Source organism: Zootoca vivipara, chromosome 3, assembly GCF_965207765.1.
Source record: "Zootoca vivipara chromosome 3, rZooViv2.hap1.1, whole genome shotgun sequence".
Classification (NCBI taxonomy): domain Eukaryota; kingdom Metazoa; phylum Chordata; class Lepidosauria; order Squamata; family Lacertidae; genus Zootoca; species Zootoca vivipara.
In genome coordinates, this window is record NC_142586.1 from 89,550,143 (window position 1) to 89,575,612 (window position 25,470).

The window sequence follows — 25,470 nt, forward strand, 5'->3', positions numbered from 1 at the left end:
TGTTGTAGAAACCTACCATTTGGAATTTGCTGAGTGTTTTTCTTCCAGTGAAATACTAAGCATACTTATCTGAAGCAAAAATAAAGCCTCTTTGAAAAGGTCCCCTTCTTGCTCTGGTGCAGTGCCGGCAATTATTAGGTTGTGGTAAGACATAGGAAATAAGAAAGGATCCTTATACAAAGTATTAAAAAAAACCCAAACAAAAAACTATGCAGGGAAAGATCTGTACCCCTATTGCTATGCTGGACTAGGTGGAGAGATTGAAACTAGTGTGTTCGAAGTCAACAGCACTGCCTGGGGGGAAAAAGGGAAGTTTTTAGATGAAGATACAGCAGTACCTCAGATTTTGAATAATCCGTTCCAGAAGGCTGTTTAAGTTCCAAAACGTTTGAAAATGTTCAAAAACCAAAAAACTCAATACGGAGGTTATGTGCATGTTCAACGTCCGAGGCGCGTTCAAAAACTGAAACATTTCGGTGTTCGAAAACTGAAATGTTCGTCAACGGAGACATTCGAAAACTGAGATACCACTGTATATAGAAAACCAAGTTAGCAGTCAAATTGTTAAGGGGCTCTGAAGTCTGCCAGATATGAACTGCAGGTCTTGGAATATATTTTCCCCTGTGTGAGCACATACTTACATACTGCTAACTGCTTTTATAACCCAAATTTTTCATGTTACAATTTGCTTTAAATGAAGGCAACCTTTCTCATTAATTCACTGCATGCATTTCCTGTCTAGGATTTAGATGGTAATCTCCTTGACTCCTGGGAAGGAGTGAGAGTGCAATGCCTGTGGTGCTTGAGTGACGGGAAGACTGTGTTGGCATCAGACACACACCAGCGAATTCGGGGCTATAACTTTGAGGACCTTACAGACAGAAACATGTAACTACCTCTTCTTCATGTTGTGCTACATAAACAGATCATTGTACACTTTGCCAAATACTGAAACTGAGTTAAGATGATTTAAAATTCCATATGGTTTCTTGTTCATACACCTGCTTTAAAACTGGGCTTTTTTTAAAGGCCCTAAATAGGCAAATGGTGTAGATGTGATTGGGCCTTATGTGTCTGCAAGGCACTGTATAATGAGACGAGTTAAATTGGGTAGAAATGCTAATTTTGAATACAAAGTCATGACTCTCATCTTATGTTTTATTTTTCAGAGTACAAGAAGATCATCCAATTATGTCTTTTACGATTTCGAAAAATGGCCGGTTAGCTTTGTTAAACGTAGCAACTCAGGTAAGTGGTTCAGTTGGCCTTTCGCTTTATGCCTTTCATACTCATGAATGAGAGGGAAAGTCCTGCCTACATTCTCCATTGTATTGCCATGGAAACTGTACAAGCACATGTTCTCACTCCCTTTCCTCCCGGATTCTAAAGTCTATTCTTCTGGGGGGCAGAAGGGGAACAAGTACCCATTAGTGCTGCATATCACAACCTCCGTATCCTCTTGAAGCCACTTGTGTAAATGGGAAGTTGCTTGTACACACTGCATCTCTTTCCCACTTGAGCCTCAGGGGCCTTTTCTGAAGGTCCCTCAATGCCAGGCAGAGGCTGTCTGGAGGTGCAGGCAATCTGCAGTGAAGAGGAGTAGGCAAGAAATCTCTGTTGAGCAAGTGACCTTCTGCTCATGTAACTTTGGGGTATAAACCATTGTTTGTGCACATAAAATGGATTGCTTTTTCTGTTCTGAATTAGGTTGTGTAATGTTACATTACCTCCACCCTGTTCTTTGTTCTTAGGGAGTTCATTTATGGGACTTGCAAGACAGAGTTTTAGTGAGAAAGTACCAAGGTGTTACACAAGGGTTTTACACGATTCACTCATGTTTTGGAGGCCATAATGAAGACTTCATCGCTAGTGGCAGTGAAGGTAACTCTTGCTTTTAAGATCTGTTTCTGTGTGTTATATATATTTCAAGCACATTCTTCCTATGTAGGGGAATGATGTAGTATTCTACTTAACAAGTAAAGTAAATATGCTAGCAACAATTCACACAAACAACAGAAGAGTCTTGCTGGATCAGACCAAAGGCCCATCTAATCCAATTCTCACAGTGACCAAGCCAATCCATATAAAAAGTTATTTCCATAAAAATGATTTGTTTGCTGAAAGAATAAAAGTCATCTAGTAGCACAGGAGGTTGAATGTACGAGGCTATTGTTCATGGCAACAGCTTGTAGTATTGGTAGAATGAGTGTGGTGTACAGGGATACAATTTTTATTTGATGTAGGCTTGTTTTTCCAAAGGTAGGTGTGCTTATGTAAATCCAGATGAGTTCTGACATCTCAAGGATAATTACTAATTATAGTGAGAGAAACAAGTTTCATATCCTGTAGCAGACCTAGCATGTTCAGTAACTTTGGCTATGAGCAAGCTGACTGTCATCTTAGCGTTTTCTATTGTTGGTTCTGTGAGTGGCCTGTTTGACAGCTTTTCTAGGCATTAAGGAGCTTACTCTCTCACTCTGTGAGGGTAATAGTATGGTGATATATACAGTGTGGACAACAGTACTCCTGTCCTGTAGCTTACAGAAACTTTAGGAGAAGGTGGTTTTGGTATGGATAAGAGGTCAATTATAGTTGGGCTCTGCATAAAGTATGTTGAAACAGTGCTTCTTCTTTACTACTAACTTGAGAATTTTTCACCTGAGAACAGCCTGTTTATTGATGCCTTGTATTTTAACTGTATTGCCATTGTATGTAGTTGTGCCACTCCTATTGCATGCATTAATCCCCTTCCCCTTCCAGATAATTTCTCGCCCCGGGAATGTCTAATCAACTGTATTAACTCTCTGGTGTATCAGTTTTTCTGTACACCACACAGGATTGCATAAACAAATCACTTAGTTACAGCCTACTGTTTGTTTGACATGAATGTGAATTTAATTTATCCAGGTCAACTTAGAAAAGCTTTTTATTTTTTTCATTTTCAGTGTCTAAAAACTACCCAGCTGTAGTTGAAGCTGATGGCACCTAATTTAGATTCCGACTGCCTGAGGCTGTTGCCTCTTTGCACTGAATTGTTGCAAATATGGCTGCTGTGAAAGTCTCTATGTACAAAAAAAGTAACAGATTTAAATGTCATAAGCTCTTAAGTGTAAAGGTATGTTCTCAGCTAGGTAGGCTTTCCACCTACCAGCCCCAAACATCAAAGGGTCTTCCCTGGGAGTAAAATGCACGTCTAACTCGTGTGTACATAAACATCCATAAAGTAGAGGGGAAAATATCTTTCTACCGTATGAGTAAGTGCTGTGTGTTGCAGCCTTACGGTAAATGTGTGATGACTTGAAGCTTACACAGTATAGTTTAAAATTGGTAGGTTAAAAATGGAAATACAAGTAGGAGTCTTTGATACAATTTAGATGTCATGGTAATTTGATTTTTTTAATGATAGAGACAGCACTTCTATAAAATACTTCAGCAAGTAGGTCACAGCACGATTTATAGGGGTTGGGAAATAAGTGAGTACTTTTGGAAATGGACTGTCATGTTTTAATTTTCAAACATTGTTGTTTAACTTCTAAAACTTAAAATAACTCTTGTACTACCTGACGTTCTTCATGTAATTGCTTCTGCCTTATCAAGTATTTAACTCCCAAGTCACAAGTTTGCTTCCATGGAATATTAATATTTAGCAGAAATCTCACTTTTTGGTAGTCATTGTGACTTGTGTTTTGCAGAGAGTTGTACATCTGATCTGCAGCTATCTCTGTATAATCTACAGTTTAGATGGGCGCAGTCAGTACAGCAATTGGCGCAAGAATGGCACAAAGTTGTCTCATGTCACATTGCTACTGTTCAGATTTGTACACTTTTTATGTGGATATGTTGTTCTGTAACAACACAAACATGGTGTTTTGGAGCCTTTGAAATGGAGTTTGTTGCCTCCATTGATAGAATTGTTCGGATAGGATAAGATACTTAAAGGCAACTGTGTGGTTGTTGCTCCTCCCTTTCCCTTACCTGTACATTTGGAAAGATGAAGAGTGGGCCTTGCAGTTTGCCCACTTCTCTGTTCTTAGGCAAAAGTTAATCAGTGAATAAAGAGTTTCCTGTAGTTAATTGAATACATAATTTCCATAGCCCTACATATTGAACCTGTTAGAGAAAGGGATTTTTAATACCCAGTTTTAGTTGGGATCCCACATTGAAATAGCTGTGTTCTTTTTGGAAGTTGCCCATACCACCTGTAGAGGTGGAGGGGGGACAGAAAGAATATGAAGGAAGTGTGGGAGACTAGAGCTTGATTCCAGTCTTGATGCATGTAGAAGTCTAGAGTAAGGAGTTAACACCCAAACCACTCACACTCTTACTTAGATAATATGAAGCCTACTTAAAGCTGTATTATGTTCCAGCTACCTACAAATATTTTCAACCTGCAGAGAAGATGAGTGCTTGTTGTTAGTTTAAATACAGGATTCTAAATGCCATAAAAGAAGCTTCTTGAAGCTATTGGATGCATTACTCAGCAGATATCAGTTCTTGGACATAACATGGAATTTTAACATGGAAACAGTTAATACATGGATAAGTGCCGGAACATGTTTTAAATTTTGGGATGCCTCATGTTTCTTCCCTCCTGTCTCATCTTAGATCACAAAGTATATATTTGGCACAAACGTAGCGAGCTGCCAATTGCGGAGCTGACGGGGCACACACGCACAGTCAACTGTGTGAGCTGGAACCCACAAATTCCATCCATGATGGCCAGCGCCTCTGACGATGGCACTGTTAGAATATGGGGACCAGCACCTTTTGTAGACAACCAGGATATTGAAGGTAAATCAAATCTAATTTTTATAGAAGAGGAATTTGGTAAGCTGCACTTACTTACTTGTAATCAGGTAACTCACAACTGATGCACATTTAATGTGTGTGCATTCAGCTTTACACACTTGGCAAAAGAATAAAAATGGGGCAGGAAAGAGGTTGTGGGTCAGGGTCGGGGGAGCGATGTTGGCAATTCCACTCCACTCACCATGGAACCAAATGTGTTTTGACTATATGCGGTTTTGGCTTTATGCACTATCCCCGGAACGTAACTCCAGCGTAAGCCCGAGAGTCACCTGTATTTTATTTTGGGAATTTATTTTATTTGTATGCCACCTTTCCTTCAAGGAGCTCAAGGCAGCATAAATAGTATTCTTCACTCCCCCCCCCCAACCCAAGCTTTTGGTCCTCACAATAGATCTGTAAGATAGGATAGGCTGGAAGTTAATGACAGGCTGGAGTCACCCAGCATGTTTAGAGTGGATTTGAACCAGGGTCTCCGCAGCCTTGGTTAATAATTAAGCTGTACACCACAGTGTGTGAGGAACTGGCTGCCTCAGTATTATTACTGTAAATGGGACTGGGTAAAGGGACTTGGTCAGATTCACATCATACTGTGTATTAGTACCTCCTTTCGTTACCTTGTGAAACTACAAAAAGTTCAGAACAGGGTGGTAGTACCTGTTGGCTTGAACTATAACCTCTCACAAGATGCCTAAGGACTGGGAAGAAATTAAGTTAAAGAGCACAAAAACAAGAATGATAAGTGAGGTGCAATATAGCCCAATGAACCAAGAAAGAAATGTAAAGGAAGATTACATAGAGGATGAGACTTGAGGGGAAATAACAGAGGAGATAAATTACTGAAGTATGGTGTGCACTTTCTGCATTTTATCTGTAAGCTGCCTTGAGTACAGGTCTGGAAAAAATGTGGGATATTACTACTACTACTAATAGTAATAATAATATTGGGTCACAAACATAATGAATTTTATTATCTCTTCTCCCTGTGCCCCCTAAAAAGTCTATTGAGAGTCAAAAGAAGCATGTTGAACAATATGGATTGCAGCGTTAGAGGGGCTGCATAGAGAGGCAGGGGATTGCCAAAAATCAGATGGAGACACCTTGTGTGAACCGTTAGAAGCTGCAGCAAGCTATTTTAATGTTATTGAACCTGGTAGTTTTGTGTTTTTTTTAAGTTGGCATGAAATGAAAAGAAATCTGGACCCTAGCAAACTAGAATAAAGATCAATTGAAACTGATGATGTAGCTGTTTCTTTGCTTTGAAATGAAAGGGTATCTTGCTCATTTTGTTAATTGAAGCTGTATCTGTTACATGAGAAGGAGAGAGCTTCAATAGCTGAGACAAACCTGAGCTTCAATTCTTGACTGCTTCTTAGGTATCACCTGGAACCTTTTACTGCCAATGGTTCTGCAGGTTTTGAATTAGTTCCAGTTGCTATCTCAGAAATGGAAAAGTCCTATCTGGGTATTAGTCCAAGCCAGGACTAATTTTTCCGTTGCTCTGTCAAGATGCCCTTCTTTTGCAAAGCTGGTGCAGCATAAAGAGATACAATCATATGTGAAAACTAGACTGTAGTAAACAAGTGCTTCACAAACAGTTTTTTGTTAGATGTATACACTTTCTAATATGCAAGGCTGTAGAAGTTTTTGTGTCTATAGGTGTAAGTCAATACATTGCACCATGGTGCAAAAATGTTATTTTCTTAATGTATCAAAATTTTAATTTGGCTTCCAGTCTGCAAAACATTTTCCATTCTTTTAGAAATGCTTGCTTTATTCTGATTTAGAATACATTTTCATGAAGTTGCTTGCAAAGTAATCTTGGGGAAAATTAAAGCCCCATGTATCAGTTCTTATTCCTTCCATCTGAGTACTGTATCTAAAATGGATTTTACTACAACTTTTCTCAACCTTTTAATTACTTTATCACACTGTTAAATGTGTGTTTTGGCAGCTGCCTGCTCCCACGGGGAAGTATCAATTCAATTGAGGTGGTCTCTTGTGCACGAAAAGCCCCTGTTCCCATTGGCCTTGTATTAGAAATGATTTCTGTACCTCCCAGAGTGAAGCAAGTTGCTTAAAAGCCCCTGCTGGACTCTCAGAACTAATATGATGACAATTGTAGCTGCTCAGTTGGGTTGGGTTGCCCTAAATGGGTTTGTGTGTATGTCTTTTGTAAATCTGAAGAAAACATATTTATATCATGGCTGAGGTGAACTATGATTTTAAAGATATGTCTTATTTTTTTTCTTTTTACATTCCATCTCCCCCCCCCCTTAGAGGAATGCAGTAGCATGGATAGTTGATGGTGAATTTGGAGCAGACGACTTCTGTTTAACTTAAATTTAGTCGTATTTTAAATGGCTTGGGATTTGGTGCAAACAAACATGATTGATAGCTGGACAGACATGCTCGTCATGAAAAAAAGAACCATTTCTGAAGCCCAACTGGGGCCAAACATTTTACCACCTTGCTTCATAGTAAACAGTTGAGATGAAGCACGTCGTTAGAACGTTGTTGGACACCATGTTGAAGTAACCCCCCATCGGTTGTGAAGAACTGTGCTACATTCAGGCTAACCATTGAACTCCGTATATACATTTTCCCTTCTGCCATTTTGTCAGGCAGACTACTGTTATTGTTGCTCTTCTTCTGTGTAATGAAGTTTAAATGCTTGTTTGGAAACCTTTTATTTAACAGTTTAGAAGGCTTGATAGAAAGAGTGCTGTAGTCTGAAGAGTACATGTTGGATAGGAAAGTCTTTCCTTCTCTTCTTTCTGTGAGTCTCTCCGCCTTATTTAGCTTGAGATCTTTGCAGCTTGGTTCATGGATTCTAAGCCTTGCCCGTTGCACAGTATATCTAAACCCAGATGTTTAAACCAGTGAATGACATGAAAAGCACTCTTCAGTATCACACTTGACAAAAGGTTTTGTACTTTTCACCTAGCTTGTTGCCCTGTAAATGGGTTAACAGCACAATCTTCTTTTTTAAGAAAAATAAATGAATAAATAATTTATAGCATTAAAATGACTTCATTTGTATACATTTGGAATTGAAACCAGCTTAAAAAGTGTCATCTACAAGTAACTGCAGTATAATTGGTGCTCCTCTGGAGTGTTGTGTAAGACCATTTGGCTGGCAACAGTTTTACACAGGCTATATAAAGTATTATTTTAAAAAGAAACTTTGTTTACCAACATAAAACAATTTGAGAACTTTCAGAATCGCCAACTAAACCAATACAATGTAATTTCTGAAATTTAATAAATGAAAATTCTAAATTGGCCTTAATGTGCAATGGTTCTTATTTAAAACATAGTAAAGACCTAAAAATGAGAATAGTACTTTATAGCATTATCTTAAAAATAAATAAATCAATGAGTTTACTGTCTGCTGTGAATTAAATACATACCTTGTACAAACTTTCCAGATCATTCTTTCTCCAGGAACTGTTTCTGAGTAGGTGCTGTTAACTATCTTTGTGCAGAGGATACATACTAAAACTCAGAGAACTAACCAGGTGTTTGACATAGTTAGTTGGTTTCAGAATTTCTCTTATAGTTAAAGGGTGAAAATGCACTTAGGGCCATCCTTAAGTTTAAAAAGAACAGAAAAGAAAGCAACTCACAATAAAAGAACAGTTAACACATCCTTGTAGTACCAGCTAAAATAGAAGCTACAGATGGAAAAGGTCTTAACATTAGGAAAGACACAGGACTAGAAGGAAATTTGCTCCCTTGTGCATGTTTTTTTAGGCACAGATTCTGTGATGAGGAATATGAGTTATTGCTATTGCACTTGGCATGTATCCCTTAACTCAGACTTGCTACAGTTTTCCTTCAGAGCCTTCTAATTTGATCAGAGATTCATGATTGAATTTCTTTAAATACCTCCCGACTGGAACAAGTGGTATTCCAATCAATGTAGTAATTCAGTTGTTTAACTTTGATTGTCTCTGAACAAGCACACAACACTATTACAATTACCCAATTCGCTTAAAATGTATGTGCAGACCAGGTTTACAGAGAAATCTTTAAACAACAGAATGCCGCTGCCTTGCTTCCTCATGGATTTAGGAGCAGCAAAGAAATTTACATCCAGTCTTCAATGCATTTAAGCTGTTCTGTTTCAGCTTTTTATGTGTAATTTTACCTTACATTTATTACAATTGTCCGTTCACATGTATTCTGTTCATTTGACATTAAGGTTTTTTTTTTTAATTGGAACATTTTTGTAGTCTTATCTCTGAGCCTGTATAAAATCTTACTTTTGCAGATACCCTCATTCTGTATCTTTAAAAATTCACAGCTGTATTACCGATATGGTGCTAGTGGTACTGCTTGCAAACTCAAAACTACCCTAGGAGATTGGAAAGGAAATTGGAAATGAATTATGAAGTGTGCACTAATCAGTTTGATTTGGTGCTACTAGATTTCTATAGGTTATTCAATCTGATGCTTGTAGTTAAGACTTCCTGCAAGGATGCTGTTGTGGTGAAAAAAATTGACCAGTTTGTTTCCTTTTCTTTGAAACGCATAACACCAGCAGGAAACCAAATTAAGAGCAAAATAAAGTGGACACACTACTGCTTATGCTTCCTCACCTCTTATGAAAGAGTTCTTGGATTTAAAAAAAACCAACGTATAAAAAAGCACTTGAGTGTGGAGCTGAACGAGAAGCATGTGTTTTGAGAGTGCCATTTCTAAATTCAGTTGCATAATACAGACTACGCAACTTCAAGAGGAAGCTCTTCAGATTGAGGTGGTTTTAATTTCTGCTTCTTGACATACAACTGAACCAAATAAAGTCAAGATCTGTCTGGAAGCAAACTTAACTGCAATAACAATGCTAGGATTTCTTGTGAGTGACCTTAAATAGTTGAGGAGCCTAAATTTATTGATATGTAGATTGAAAAGCACCACTTCTGCATCTCAGATAAAAAAGAACCCTAGACTGACACTGTTGTTAGGGAAGAAGTCAAGGAATAGGCTTATCTCAACATTCTTTTTTATATATGAGGAAGGCATTTCTGTTCTAGGCTAGAGCAATCACTGATTACTGGCCATATCTTACCATGAGCAGAAAGAGGATACAGTAGTTTGCATTTTGCCTTAGGTTTTGTACCCATCAACTCCAAAATATGCACACTGGCTATAAATCACTACAGTATCTTGCCACAGTGCTTCTCAGATCAGGTAAGTGATTTTAAAAGTAGGAGCACAAAAGAAGAAACAGTTTTTTACATAGCCCTTAAAATCACCTTGTAAATGTGTGGCTTAGTTCCCTTATTTAAGTTTTTAGTTTTAAAATTAGGGGATCATAATACAAGTTTTGATACGAAGTCACCAGTGAAAGCTACCCAACTTTTGCCAATAGTCTCATTCTGGCTCCCGAGCAGATACTGTTGAATGTAATTTAATACTAGGTGTTTAGTGCCATCTTAATTAAAAAAATTAATTCCCACCCCAAAGGGAAAAATGGCTTTAAGTTAAAATGTTTTCTTAAACCAGTCCTGTGCTGGCAAAAGATACATTGGGAGAGTTCTTGTAATTTTTATTTTAGTTAACAGCAGAAGAATGTCTAGTTTCTAATTTTGGGGTAGGATCAGAAGGGGAAGAGAACCAATTTTCAGTAAAACTTGGTGCCCTTTGTCAATACCCCCAAAGCACATGTTGCCTCAATTTGATGCATTTCAAATGGAACTGTTAAACTGGAGTATCAATCCTATATATGGTTAAAATGTATATTGCATTGGCTTGAGTCCATTTTCAGCTGCCATAGAACAAACCGCTCATTTGACAATTAGTAGAACTTTGGAAACACTTTGACACTTTTTGAACAGGGTGGACTTAACTTGTGCAGTGTTGTCTGCAGTAGCTGCTCTAGTTGCTGGAACACAAACTAGAACCCCATTTCCTGTTTGCTGACTTTGGATGATCTGGATTCAGCAAAGTGTGTGTGCGTGTGGTATGAATGTGTGTGCGTGAAACACAAAACAGTCATGGAACCAACTGTTCTAGGTACATGTCATGTTTTACTGCATACTTTAAGTCATGTTGTGTGTATGTGAAGTGTCCTCTAACTTTAAGATTTTGGTTAATACCAATATATTTTTATAAATTTGAAATTCAGTGTGCTCCATCTTTTAAGTGTTTCATTGTTAGGATAAATGTACTAGATTTAATTCTTAACACTTCTCGGCACAGATGGAAAAAGTTGTCGGCTCCTTGAAAATGTATGAGGAAGAAACGGATCCTCAAAGCATGTGTGTACTTACAAACCAAGCTGTAGAGATCAAGAAAAGAACTTTTATTCTCAAATTTCTAAATTGTCAAGATTTATATGGAGTTGTGGTGGAACTAGTTAACACTTAGAGCTTTTGGTATGTAATGACTATTTGCTATGGACTGATATTAAATGTTTCAAAGGATTGCGTTCTTAAACTTTCTGGATTTTTGTTACTCCTCTTGAATTATATTAAGTAGTTTAAAGTTTCTTTACTATATTACATTAAAACATAAGAACTTTGGGTCTCCATATTTATTTTCACTTGTTTTACTAATTATTTACAGAACACCTTATTTTATAAATATGTAGTATATTAAACATATCTTTTAAAATGTTCATTCAAACTACATTAATTACTGGTTTTTGTTTTTATTGGGGTTTTAAAAAAAATACACTTTTCCATGTCAGTGCACAGCACTTAACAAATATTTGTATTCCCTTTCTTTCCAATTCAATAAACAGAATGAATAACTGGACTTGAATAGTTCTTAGCTTTCTAAGCTTCAGTGCTATTTCTGGCCAACCCTGGTATATCGCATGAGCATTTGTGGTCTTTTTATGCAGGAGCAGCAGGGCCTGGGCTTTAGGCTATGATAGTTAATCCTCCAGTGCTACTCTTGCTCATTACATAAGAGCAAGTTTACAAGAGTGATCCACAGAGCAGAAAAACAGCTTAGCAGCCATCCGTTATGGCTTGACAGCCATTCCTGCTTTATAACCACAGATGGGACTCAAGACCAGGCTGTTTATGCACAGGGCTATATTCAGCTTGGAGGATCATGAGTTGTGCTGGGCTGCATTATAAACTAAATGACGCACCCAGCTGGTATATGTGTACAGTCAAACCTCAGTTTTTGAATGTCTTGGCTGCCAAACATTTCAGAAGCCGAATGCCGAAAACCTGGAAGTGAATGCTTCCGTTTTCGAACACACCTCGGAAGTTGAACTGCTTCCATCAGATGTCAAAGAGAGAAACAACTACGGTAGGTGATGTTTAGAAGACATCTGAAGGCAGCCCTGTTTAGGGAAGTTTTTTAAAGATTGATGTTTTAATGTATTTTTAATCTCTGTTGACAGCCGCCCAGAGTGGCTGGGGAAACCCAGCCAGATGGGCGGGGTACAGTTAATTTTTTATTATTCTGAGGTGCATTTTTCATTTTTCCCCCATTGACTTTGCGGCCAGCCATTTGATCCTCAGTTTTCGAATGTTTCAGAAGTCGAATCGACTTCCAGAACGGATTACATTAAAAAACCGAGGTTCCACTCTATATATTTTCCCCACACTGCCTCTCTGTACCCTGGAGTGACTCTCAAAAGGTGGCCACTAGTATATAGTAAAGGTTGCTTCAGCTGCAACAACTTGCACCTCTTATAGGGATACTCTTGCATCACGTACATACAGAGCAAGCTACTGAAGGATATGTGTACCTCCCTTGTCCTTGTAAGTTGCACCAAAGGAAGGGAGACATTTCCATGCATTTTCAAAGTATAAGTGTGCCTAGCTTTCTAGAAACTACTTTAACCTCTAACTACACTATAAAATGGTAAAGGACCCCTGACAGTTAAGTCCAGTCGCAGACGACTATGGGGTTGCGGCACTCATCTCGCTTAACTGGCCAAGGGAGCCGGCATTTGTCCGCAGACAGCTTCTGGGTCATGTGGCCAGCAAGACTAAGCCGCTTCTGGCGAAACCAGAGCAGCGTACGGAAACGCCGTTTACCTTCCCGCCAAAGCGGTACCTATAGACTAACCTACATATGTCATCTGTATGCTATGTGACTAGTAGCAAAAGGGGAGCAATATGTACCAAGTCAGTCAGTGAAACTACTGAGAGAGCAGTTGAGGGAACTACCTCAGAACAAGACAAAAATGTGTTTTGCTCTGTCATCTAATGGGAGGAAAAATTATACCTGATTCTAAACCAAGGAAAATCAGATGCAGGATAGGGAATAAACTCCATCTATATAGCAAGCCAGATAACAATGCAGTTACAGTTTAGGTGGAGAATAGCTCCCAAAGGTGCAGAAACCATTTTTAAAACCAGTCTTAAAAATTCAGTGGTTTAGGTTAGAGTGGTGTTGAAATGAGCCAAACAGACTAATTAAGACATATTTAAAATACTGTAGGTAAGGATTGTGAGATGTATTTTCTTAGAAGCAGCCCTTAATTACCAAGAACCAGCTTCAACGGCAGAAGCCTGATGAAAGAGGACACTTCCTGCTCCTATTAGTGATCAGATTAAAATACCATCCGTGAATGAGCCGAGACTGCCTGATCCTGTAGCATTTCATGAAGCTACCTTGGCATGAGTCACAATAAGCCATCATGACCAAACCAACAGCAACTCTGGGGAGGAGGAAAAATAAAAAAATTCCTTCAGTAGCACCTTAAAGACCAACTAAGTTTATATTTTGGTATGAGCTTTCGTGTGCATGCACACTTCTTCAGATACCTCTGGGGAGGAGGATGATGGATTGGGCCACTTAATCCTCTCCTTTACACCCTCCCAACAAGGTTATTATCTCTAAAAGGGAAGATTCACACACAAAACCAGGAGAGAAGGGTTGAATTTATCCTACCATAGGGATCTCCTATGTTGAGGGCAACTACAGTAGAAATGTTGACAAAAAGCTTTAAAGCACTTAAGTATTCTAGTCTTTGACTGATAGCCAACTTTATTAGCCTGCTACCCTGTGTCTTTTGGCCAGATGCATTTAGAAATAGCTCCAGTATTTCAGATGCGGTTTCACAGCCTCAGTATAGAAATACATCTCCTATGACCCACAGCAGTTTGTTCATGTACTGGTGCAAATTTGATTTTACAGAGAGCTACTCCAGGGCCTCCCAGATTGGGGTAAGGGGAAAAAACATTGCAGGTGTTTGGGTGCCACTCCGTATCCCATATGGGTAGCATCAAATGTAGTTCTTGGGTTGAAATGGTTTATGTCACAGTAGTATCTTGTGATTAGCCAAGCTCTAAGGGTCTTTCTTTATCAACAGGACTTCAACACTAGCGCAGCTCGTATAAAAACCTACCATTTATTATGGTATATGTTTTCACTCCATCAGATGCATTAAGTCAGTGCTGGCCAAACTTGGCCCTCCAGCTGTTTTGGGACTACAACTCCCATCATCCCTAGCTAACAGGACCAGTGGTCAGGGAAGATGGGAATTGTAGTTCCAAAACAGCTGGAGGGCCAAGTTTGGCCAGCACTGCATTAAGTGCTATCCTGATTTATAGAGGGCTGTGTGTGTGTGTGTTTCTGTGGATACATGAGGAGCGAGGAAGTGAAAGATTTTAAAAAGTTAGGTCCAAGGGAAATAAAATTCAGTAAAATACAGGAATTGATAGTTATGTACTTATAACAGTGGTAATTCACAAAACAACTCTTGATGGTGACATCCTGGCATTGGTGCCATCATCTGACTCCATTCATTAGCTAGCTGGCATTCTTGAGAAAAATATGAATTGGATATAATAGGAAAATCGACTGGAGAAGGGACAAATCAATGGTTCGAGAAACTAAGTATGTTGGTTTTTAAAATATTTTTTATGTTAAAAAATACAGCAAAAATATTTTTGTTCAAAGAGGAAAAATATACTGCATGACGACACTGGTCTAGGTTTACTTGAAAGCTGTGAGTGACAACTCAGAATTTGGCAACTGTAACACTTCTACTTCAGTCATTTATCAGCGCCAAGATCATACTGCAGAAAGAAGGAAAACATATTAAAGGTACAATTTTAAATATTAAACACAAATTCCCTCTTCCCAGAGAACTTTGATAACTGTACTTGTGATGCAGCAGGAGATAACACCCAGCTAAACTACAATTCCTAGGATGTTTTTGTATAAAGCCACAAGAGTGAAAAGAAATATCCATCTGGATGAAAAAAACATACTGCATCCAAACAGAAAGTGTAAGTTAAGAGTGGACTCACACCTCATTGCACAGTGAGTGTCACCACAAATAAACTTCACCCACAGAGAGGCTCTCAAAGAAAAACCCAGCAGTGATGGAAGTCTTTGTGTGATAACCAGACACCATACAACAAACAGGACCAGGTGAATCCATTGATTGATTGATTGATTGATTTGTATACCGTCCTATACACGCAGGTCTCAGGGTGGTTCACAGGATAAAAATAAAGAGCTATTAATAGCTAAGGAAGCACAAAGGAACCATGCCCTTGTTTACTTGCCTTTTTACACGAGAACCACAAGATCAATATAAGTTGTGACAACCTCTGCTGTTGCTATGTGAAGATTATGTGTCGGCAGTAAAATTTGGGGATGTGTTTTCAAAATCAATGCAAAGTGCCTTTCTGGTTTGCTTTACATTAGATATATCCAGGTCTTGAATCTCTTTCCTGGATGAGCTGTAGGGTCACATGATGTGCTGGGCTCCCAGTCTAAACCAAAGCCCAGTTACAAACAGTGTCAGATATTCCCATATACCCTCACGAAAACATATTAGCATAGGAACATGCAGCAAAACTGAAAGGCAACTAGTAGTATTTTACTACTAGTAGTAGTAAAAAGAAATGGGGGGGCAGGTTTGAGGAGAGAGGAAGAACTAGCATTTGGCCACTATTACGAATTGTGAATGTAGCAGAAAGCTTAAACAGCGCAGCAGATAGATGAACCCTATTAATTTCAGAGCCGGTGTGGCAGCAGGTATCTTAAATATACTGCTGGTCTTCTTTCCAAGTTGTAAGACTTGAGACTTACCTATAAAGATACATGAAAAAACAAAGGAGATGAAAGCCAAGCTTAATCATGGCTTCCTTCATGTGCGATTTCAGCTGCCCTCGATTATGGATCTCTGTGGGGTCAAATACTCCCATGTTTCCACTAGGAACCATAATGTGCCTGAAAAGGATTAAGGAAAACATGTTTTAATGCCAACAGCACTCCAGCACAGAGGAGACACAATTCAAGCTTAGTGTGCTAATAGAAAGGACCAAAAGGTATCAAAGCATGAAGAAGGGTCTAGGCAAGCAGAGCGGCAGCAAGACAACTTTTGAAGCAGATTTTGTAGAGAAAACTGGATTGATGGCTGGTGGAAAAGCAGGGTTTGTCCCAGAGAGAATACATAATGTGATGGAAGGCAGGTATCAGAAGGCTCAAGCAGGAGAGCAAAACGAAAACGGGACAGAGAACATGGAAACCTGAATACTTGCGGGGGCAGATGGAAGCAGCGCAACTGGAAAGAATGAGGGCATATGGAGACTGTGCCTGTGCAAAGGAGGGCAGTTGTGAAGAAAGTGTTTGCACAATATTAGTTTCACTAGACAAAGAAATGCTTATATTGTCAACCATTTCCCATTTCAAAATATGGTGCAAATTCATTTTCTGGAGAACCCTGGGAACTCCCCTATTCTGGAAAACTGGAATACTGCAAATGCAGGGTTATATATTTATTTGGAACATGGAGGAATTTAGTTATTAAGAACCTGGCCAGTTGAAAGCTGCCTCTCCAGTACGTGTGTTGGAACCATGCTATTTACAGTATATTCCTGCGTATAAGACTACTTTTTAACCAAGGAAAATCTTTTCAAAAGTCGGGAGTCGTCTTATACGCCGGGTCGTTTTATTAATACGGCGAGTATATCCCAAACTCTATATTTTAACTGGAAAAGTTGGGGGTTGTCTTATACGCCCAGTCGTCTTATACACCGGAATATACGGTAATTTGGCTGCTACTTCAGCTACTTAACCCTTGCAAAGAATTGCTCATACACAGAATCTACTCATGTGAATGGCATTATCTGAGAGACTTCTGTGAGATCACAACGTCCCACCTGCAATTAGAAAAAAAACATATGGCAAGTTGTCCTGTTTACGAAGGGAAGGGCTATGATCTTTCATACATCACCTTGTTTAGACTTTATACTATTCACATGAGTAGATCCACACAAGCAATTTATGTGTGAGGGAGAGCTGGTTGAAATGTTCTCTGACCCAAATTTTAGACCATACAATGGATCTGCAATCCACTTGTCAATATAAACTGTAGAATGCAAGCAGCTTTCTACTGGGAAGGGGTATGGGCAAGGGAACCAAATGAATGCTTACTTTCTAGTGATCAGCACATACAAACATGCATCAATGCACGAAATAGATTCACAGACAGTAAAAAAAACAACAACAACCAGCTTTGATATGTAAATGTACTTCAGAAACCACTTTCACATTTAGCTTCTCTCTGCTGGAAGCACAGGCAAGTTACTCATTTCAACATCAAAAAGGTCAGTGGTTTTCTTCTAAAGAGAAATGAATTAACAACCGAGCACCTACAGCAATGCCTACAAGACTTGTGTATTTGGATATACTTTATTTTGAGGAGACATGCTTATTTAAACAATTATTCAAGTCCACAAAAGCTAATGAAACTATTTAAAAGTCAACAATAAAAATATGAATACAGCAAAGGAGTACTTGTAGAAAATAGTAATATTGCAGGCAAAGACATCAAAAAGGCTTGGAAAAACAAGGAGGTCTTGCTCTGGCAGCAAATAACAACCATATAGGTGTCAGATGAGTCTTTGAGGAAGGTAAGCCAGGGGGCAATCACTTAAAATGCCCTCTGGCCACCAACCACGCCTCAATCATCCAGGGCACTTTTGAGAAGGGTATCTAAGATGATAAAGTAGAAGAAGATCAAAAGCAGCACCTGGAATTCTGCTCCAAAACAGCTATGTCAAGGATGGGAAATCTCTGTTTTCTAGATTCTAGGACTATAACTCCTATTGTCCCACCCATTGTCTGGGATGACTGGGGCTGTTGGGAGTTTGAGTCCAATAACATCTCGACGGCCACAGATTCCCCATCTCTCATCTATTGTGTTAATCTCCCTCTAATGAGTCATACACACATAGAAGTCATCGAGAGGAGCACGAATGTTTGAACCAATGTGCTAAGTTTTTTTTTTAAAAAAAAATATTTTTATTTAAGATTTTCTTGGTTTACGAAAGTACATGCATTGCCTCTTTTTCAGGTTGCAGAATCTTTTTCACATTTGAAGTGAGGCATTAGTGGTGTGTACAGAATAAAGTTGCGGAAGAAGAGAGGAGAGAGGGGGGTAGGGTGGAAATACTTGGTGGATGTGTGGAGGAGGTTTTATGTCAGTATCACTAGGGTAGGTTCTCTTTCTATTTGTTTATTATATTTCCTTGGTAGTGAGAGCTTAGGAGGGGCAGGGCATGGTTGGTTGTCTTTAGTTGGCTGCAAACAAATCTCACTGCAGCCAACTAAAGAAAGACTAACTAAAGAAAACCAACCGTGTGCTAAGTTCACCACAATATTAGAGAAAAACAGCAGCTCAGGCCTTATAAATAGCTACTCTACCAACAGTGGTGTCAACTGTTGTCAGCAGCACTTGGCAGAGCACCACCGCTATTGGAATTCGTGGCTCAGTATGTGCATCATTTAGGACATTATTACATAATGCCAACAAGATTGGAAGAGCACAAGCGGAAAGCAATTATACAAACTAATAGATTATTTCGCAGCAGACAGTGCCCACAGTAGCAACGATGTGGGGGTAGATAATTTTATGTAATGGCAAAAATTCCCACCATACATTTTCCTGTAAAATAAACTTTCCATCCATCATGAGGGAGGCAGGCATAAACAACATCAGGGCCTGTTCAACATCAGGGCCATGAATCTTTTTATTTGGACTGGGATAAAGAAGCTCTAAGATGCAGTTAGTGAGCTTTCCCCTCCGCCCCTTCAAATGCCCTCAAGGAGAGCAGTCACAACAGTCCTCAGCAAAAGCAAAACACCTCGACATTAAAAGAGTGTTTTGCTTTTGCTAAGAGAGTAGAGAAAGCAACACTGAGGTTTGAGCAGTTCCCGCTGGGGATGGCGAATTTCATAAATTGTGGAACCAGACAGACTAAAGGAGGAACAGAATGATCGGCATCAAGTCAATAACAGCATTCCACATCTGAAACACATTTAAGTAAGTGGTAACAGTTATAAAGACCCACAAACAACCCCACTGGCCCTTACCTATATATATTCCAGGTTGCTACAGGTAAATTGAGGAGGAAGATGAACCAGTGCAGTGAAATAAGCATTAATACAGTGACAATGGTATGGCCAATCAATTCAGGGATCACCCACTGGAAAAGAGAAATGATTAGAAAAGTAAAAGCCTTTATACAACACTATGGGAGTGTACAAGCAAAGGAGATAAAAGTACACTGTCAACACTATTTTCAGTCTGCCAACTGATCACAGAACTGGACCAATTCACATGACTCCAAGTACTTAAAAAAAAAACACACACACACAATGCCATCAAAGTGTCCAAACTTCCTTTCAGGATCTAGCCATGCACTTCAGAATCATCATTGTGAAAAGTACTGCAGACAGAAGCAGTTGGGTCTATTTGGGAACATATCCAACTCCAGAGTTGTGTGCAGGATTTGGGGTGTGGGTTTGTGTGCATAATTTAGCATTCCAAGGATCTTAATCTTATTTTTTAAGTTTCTAAGCCTTCTGGCTGAGCTCAGGCTTCAACATGTAGCCTGCCGCATATCTTACAACATTTCTCCAATGAAAATAGGGATATTCTAAGGAAAAGCCGGAAATTCCAGGATCAGTTCAGAAACTGGGATGCCTTCTGTAAATCTGGGACTGTCCCCGGAAAATAGGGACACTTGGAGGGTCTACTGTAGGGATTTCAGAAGCAGAATGGAGAAGTGTGCCCAGGCTCTGAGGCATTTATATCACCTTACAAACGCACATTCTTTCTTTCTTTTCCTTTCTTCCTCTCTCTCTCTCTCTCTCACACACACACACACACAAAGCTTTTCTGCTGAAACCCCTAATTTTGAGCTTAAACAGTAACATTCCACTTGCACCAGCATTACTACTATGTTCCTTTCTACTTACTTTTGCAACTGAATGGTCTGCTAGGTTCCAGCATGGGTAGGCAAACTAAGGCCCGGGGACTGGATCTGGCCCAATCACCTTCTAAATCCGGCCCGTGGACGGTCTGGGAATCAGCGTGTTTTTACATGAGTAGAATGTGTCCTTTTATTTAAAATGCATCTCTGGGTTATTTGTGGGGCATAGGAATTCATTCATCCCCCCCAAAAAAAATCTAGTCCAGACCCCCCCCAACAAGGTCTGAGGGACAGTGGACCAGCCCCCTGCTGAAAAAGTTTGCTGACCCCTGCTCTACAGGAACGAATTATAAATGCTTGCCTTTAACTTAGAATCATAGAATCATAGAGTTGGAAGAGACCACAAGGGTCATCCAGTCCAACCCCCTGCCAAGCAGGAAACACCATCAAAGCATTCTTGACATATGCCTGTCAAGCCTTCAAGACTAAAGTTCAAGACTAAAGTTCTAGTGAGGGCTCCACAGAGGGAAGAGGACTTTGCAAAAGGGCAGGGCTGCATGTGTTCTGTTCTTAAATTCTTAAGACACAATAATCCAAACTTTTGCTGACTGACGGTCGAATAAAGAATGATGATGATAATCCAAACTGTGCCATAAAAAGGATGACGTTGACAACACACATATCTTTGCTATTTGTTAGCAATGGATACTAGTCCTCAGCAAATTGTTAATGAGAAGGATCCTTTAAAGCCATTGATGGTAACCTGACTGCAGAACTAATGCAGCTGAACAGTAAACAAACAGTAAAGGGAGTGGATTTGGAGAGCAGAGGAGAAACCAGGTGGGAAAGGGGACTGAGCCATGGGATGCAGGCAGTGACAATGCTATAAGGGGAGAGCAAGGAGGAAAAACACAGGAATGGGCGAGAGAGGCGCACTTTGCAGCAAGTTGCAAATAGCCAGGTCTGGGCAAGGAAAGAGAAATGGCCTGCAAAGGACAAGAAGGTAGCAGAATGTGGGTATACAAGATGAGCTATGGAACATAGGAGGCCTTATACTGAGTCAAAGCACTGATCCAACTAGCTCAGTATTGTCAGGATAATACCCTCCAGGTCTTCAGACAGGAGTTATTCCTAGCCGTTCCTGGAGATGTCAGGGACTGAATCTGGGACCTTTAGCAAACAAGGCATGTGATTCCCCCACCCCCCAAAATAGTCATGCCTCTTGCTTTCCCAAAGCCAGGAAACACAAGGAGAAAAATAGTCATGAGTATGGTGGAGGAATTCGAGCAATGCAGGTTCTGAGGATCAGGGGAGATCCAAAAGGCCCATTAACTGAACAACCCACATGTAGACACCAGGTCCCAAAGAGACTTAGTGGGATGGGAAGAGGATTCCATTTCCCTCACAAAGACAAAATACTACTAGCATAGTGCTGGGGAAATCCCTGCATCCAAATTACTACCAGAGGAATGCATCTAGATCTAAGTGGGTGAATTTTCAAATAAGCAAAAGGCAGCAAACTATCCACACATGAAGGACTCATCCATTTCTTAGTTATTCCATTGTAAGACAGAATTGGGATTCAAGATGACCTAAACAGGAGAACTGGGCCCAAACTTAATAATAATAATAATAATAATAATAATAATAATAATATTTATACCCCACCCATCTGGCTGAGTTTCCCCAGGCACTCTGGGCGGCTTATAGCAAATCTAAAAACATAATAAAAACATCAAACATTAAAAGCCTCCTACCTTCAGATGTCTTTTAAAAGTTTCAATAGGGACTTTAAAAGTTTCAATAGGGACAAATGTCAGGTTCTACACTTAGGCAGGAAGAATCAGGTGTACAAATATAAGATGGGAAACACCTGTCTTGTAGGTAAAGTGGTACCTCTGGTTACGAACTTAATTCGTTCCGGAGGTCCATTCTTAACCTGAAACTGTTCTTAACCTGAGGTACCACTTTAGCTAATGGGGCCTCCCGCTGCCGCCAGCGTGTGATTTCTGTTCTCATCCTGAGGTAAAGTTCTTAACCTGAGGTACTACTTTCGGGTTAGCAGAGTCTGTAACCCAAAGTGTTTGTAACCCGAGGTGTTTGTAGCCCAAGGTACCACTGTATAGATGTAAAAAGGATCTAGAGGTCTTTGTAGACCACTAACTGAACATGAGTCAACAGTGTGATGCAACAAAAAAGCTAATGCTATTCTAGGCTGTATCAACACAAGTATAGTGTCCAGATCAAGGGAAGTAACAGTACCATCCTATTCTGCCTTGGTCACACCACACCTGGTGTACTGTGTCCAGTACTGGGCACCACGGTTTAAGTAAGATATTGACAAACCCTTTTAGGAATGGTTGACAGTAAAAGATGTTTGACAGTGGAACGGACTCTATCGGTAGGTAACATGTTACATAATCCTGATTATTTCATACTAAGAAAATGACACACACACACACACACACACACACACACACACCACTTCTAAATCTAATGTTAAACAGAATTTCATCACTTTAAAAAGAGAAAATGGGAAAAACTTACTTTATTTAGTTTTGAGCAGCAAGATCTAGCATTAATGTAGTCACATTCCAAATCTGATAGTGTAATTATCTGAAGGTCAAGATAAGGAATTACTATGCTTTTGGAAGCGCTCTACCCTGTGACACAAGAGCCATAAATGCTTTGCACCACTCCCGAGTATTATAACAGAGTTAAACAGTTCATATAAACATCTGCATGCAAAGGATTACTAATGTAACAAAGGTTACAGAACAGGCAGAATGTTCACAACCAAGAGGCTATTTCAGAAGATTCATCGATTAGTAACAGCAGAATTCACAACCCAGCTGTTACGCTGATAGACTTAACAACATCGGTGCACACAGCCAAGCCCCAAGCTACAACATACTTGGCATCCTAGGTAGTGCAAGCCCCAGGATCCACACAACCACCGTGACTGGCCACAGCAATCATAATAGCTATAAGGCAGAAGCAGAGAACCTAAGGTGCCAACCTAAGTGCATACATCCAAGACAAAGTGCAGACTTCCCTGGCCATTGCTGCAATTACTGTGTTGGGTCACAGCAGCTTCAGCAATAGCTGAACAGTGGCTTGGCCACGAAGGGTTCCAGTTATACCTGGAGTTTGCAGGAGCCTGACAGGTTTTCTAAACTGTTTTTATATAAGGAACTGTTTTTAATTGTTTTTACACTTTCCTTGTTTTATGGTTTTAACTGTTTTCTTTGTTTTATAATTGTAAATTGTAACCTGCCCTGGAACCGTATGATAAATGGCAAGAAAGCAAATAAAATAAATAAAATAATTGCATCTCCACAGCAGAGCTATAGATAACACCTCTCCATCAGCTTGTGTTCATTCCTGTTAGTGTACAACTATTTTATATACTGAACACTTACAGCAGAATAGCTGCTGTAACAGAAGCATACAACCACACACTGGTCACATTCGTATGCTGCAGGAAACCATGGGACTGTATTCAACTAAGTTTACTTAGAGTAAACCACTGGAATTAATGGACCCAACTCAGCCATATCAATTAATTTTATTGGGTCTACTCTGAGTAAAAATTAGTGGATTAAAACTATGGTTTCCCTTTATGTGAATTAGCTACAATGAGACTTACACCAGGCACCCCCAAACTCAGCCCGGCAGATGTTTTGGGACTACAATTCCCATCATCCCTGACCTCTGGTCCTGTTAGCTAGGGGTGATGGGAGTTGTAGTCCCAAAACATCTGAAGGGCTGAGTTTGGGGGTGCCTGACTTACACACTCCCATCCTTTCTTCCCTTCCATACCCTTTTGTGCACTGGACTGTTGTTGAAATTCAGAAGCTAAACTTTCAGATCCCCTGCCTAGAGGCATGCAAAGGGAACAGAGGGAAGGGTGAGCTGTTAATTCACATAAAACAGGAAAGTATGGTTTCTTGCCACAAGGCCACTGTGGCATCACGCTGAACCCATGACAGATACACCCTCTTTGTGCTGTTACAATAAATTTTTGAGTTAGAACTTTAGACCCAACTACAGGCCGTGACCAACAGAAGAGCTAAGTATGCCACTTAATACACTGAATTTAACTGAAGCAGGGCATAATTATACTGACATGTTCAGTGCTCCATAATGCCTTACTTATAATGGATGCATGAAAAGGAAATATTCAACCATGTAGCATAGCAACATTTTCAGCAGAATCAAGATATTTAAGAAAAGACTCAGCATATCACACAATTCTTAACTAAAATACCTGAACATTTTCTTAGAAAATGAGAGGTATCTAAATGTTAATCTTAGGAGCAGACACACTTAAGGTACTTTGGCCTTCAGAAAAAATCTGAAGGCCATGTTTAAGGCCTTTGTAACCTAAGAAGTCATAAAACCACCACGGAAGTATTCTTGCAACAGTCTGAATGATAAAACAAAGGGCACATATACTTGGAAGTAAGCTCCCATTCATGGCACTAAATAAGTTCTTATTCATGAAATTTACTTCCAAATACACACATCTAGGACTAGGGGGCAACCCAAGTATAAGCAGGCACTCCTGCAGAACTCTCAAATTTCTCATATGAGGCGTACAGCTAAAATGTCATGACAACAGTTTTCAATATTTTAACCTACTCATACAAAACAAGATACTCAATCCGCGGAAAGCACTGCCTGAGCGCCATACTACAATTTACAGAGCTACAATAAAACAGGGTTTTTACAGAGTTAGGAAGACTGCATGTGCATTTAAATTTCTGCTGGAAATGCTGTAATATTACCTCCATGTCTCCTTGTCCACCACCATGGCTAGTACCATAGCTTAGCAAAACTGGGTGGCTGCCAGGGCCCAGCAGTAGTGTCCTCTAGGGCTAGGCTCTCCATGGGCAATGGGCCCAAGGGGGTAAGAGGGCAGCACTAATGTCCAATTTGTCAGGGCCAAGATACCAACCTTTACTGAAGGTGTAAGGGAATGGCTAAGGTCCGCTGATTCATTTCTTTTTACCCACACCTCCATTTCCTCTCGCCCCAAACACCTGAAGGCAGCGTTTAAAACATTCGCACCCCACTTTTTCTTCCCCTTAAACATATTCTCGAGGCCGCCCCCCAAAAGCTGGAGCTAGCCCCTCGCTGCCTCCCCACGGTCTCCTTCCCAGGAGCCCCTTCTTTCTTCGTTCTCCCGCAGCGGCTCCTTCTGCACCTTCACGACCCCCACGGCCGACGGTCACCGCCACCCCCGGCCTCACAGAGCCCCTTCGCCGCCCCAACGGTCCTTCCCAGCACGCCCACCCACAGACCACGGAGGGCTGCCTCGACAGCTCGAGCCTCCCTCTTCCCAGGCCGCCCGCCAAAAAAAAGAGACCAGAGGATACGAAATAAACGGAGAGGAAGATCAGGGCGCAGCAATCAATGAGCGAAAAAATGAACACCACCGACTCCATCCCGCCACTGTCAGTGCCGCCTCCGGCGCGAGCCCCACCAGCCACCGTATATCGCCACACCC

The 25,470-nt window shown here is 40.1% G+C and overlaps 2 protein-coding genes across 6 annotated transcripts in view; one reads left to right on the forward strand and one right to left on the reverse strand.

The window, feature by feature from the left end:
- The window catches only part of WDR26 (WD repeat domain 26), a 38,838-nt gene extending 27,267 nt beyond the window's left edge, over positions 1–11,571 (forward strand). For 2 of the 4 annotated variants that reach the window (XR_015949351.1, XR_015949352.1), the window contains exons 10-14: positions 743–888; positions 1,170–1,248; positions 1,752–1,881; positions 2,946–4,791; positions 7,087–8,092. Coding sequence is in view for 2 of the 4 variants with exons in the window: in XM_088667372.1 (XP_088523498.1) it covers positions 743–888; positions 1,170–1,248; positions 1,752–1,881; positions 4,606–4,791; positions 7,087–7,112 (567 nt within the window). In the remaining 2 variants the exon portion in view is untranslated. Of the gene's footprint in view, positions 1–742; positions 889–1,169; positions 1,249–1,751; positions 1,882–2,945; positions 4,792–7,086 lie in introns of all 4 variants that reach the window. The other 2 variants (XM_088667372.1, XM_035111428.3) reach the window with 1 other exon arrangement.
- A 3,056-nt stretch (positions 11,572–14,627) lies between these two features.
- CNIH4 (cornichon family member 4) lies at positions 14,628–25,442 on the reverse strand. Of its 2 annotated transcripts, XM_035111427.3 has the most exons (5): positions 25,340–25,442; positions 22,506–22,574; positions 19,117–19,229; positions 15,829–15,969; positions 14,628–14,804 (listed from the first exon to the last, which is right to left on the reverse strand). In XM_035111427.3, exons 1-5 carry the CDS (start codon positions 25,406–25,408, stop codon positions 14,777–14,779), a joined length of 420 nt encoding a protein of 139 aa, XP_034967318.1. In that variant the 5' UTR covers positions 25,409–25,442; the 3' UTR covers positions 14,628–14,776. The 2 variants fall into 2 exon arrangements, with proteins under 2 accessions (XP_034967318.1, XP_060128958.1); XM_060272975.2 differs by lacking the exons at positions 22,506–22,574; positions 25,340–25,442 and adding an exon at positions 20,005–20,120.
- Between the last annotated feature and the right edge of the window lie 28 nt (positions 25,443–25,470).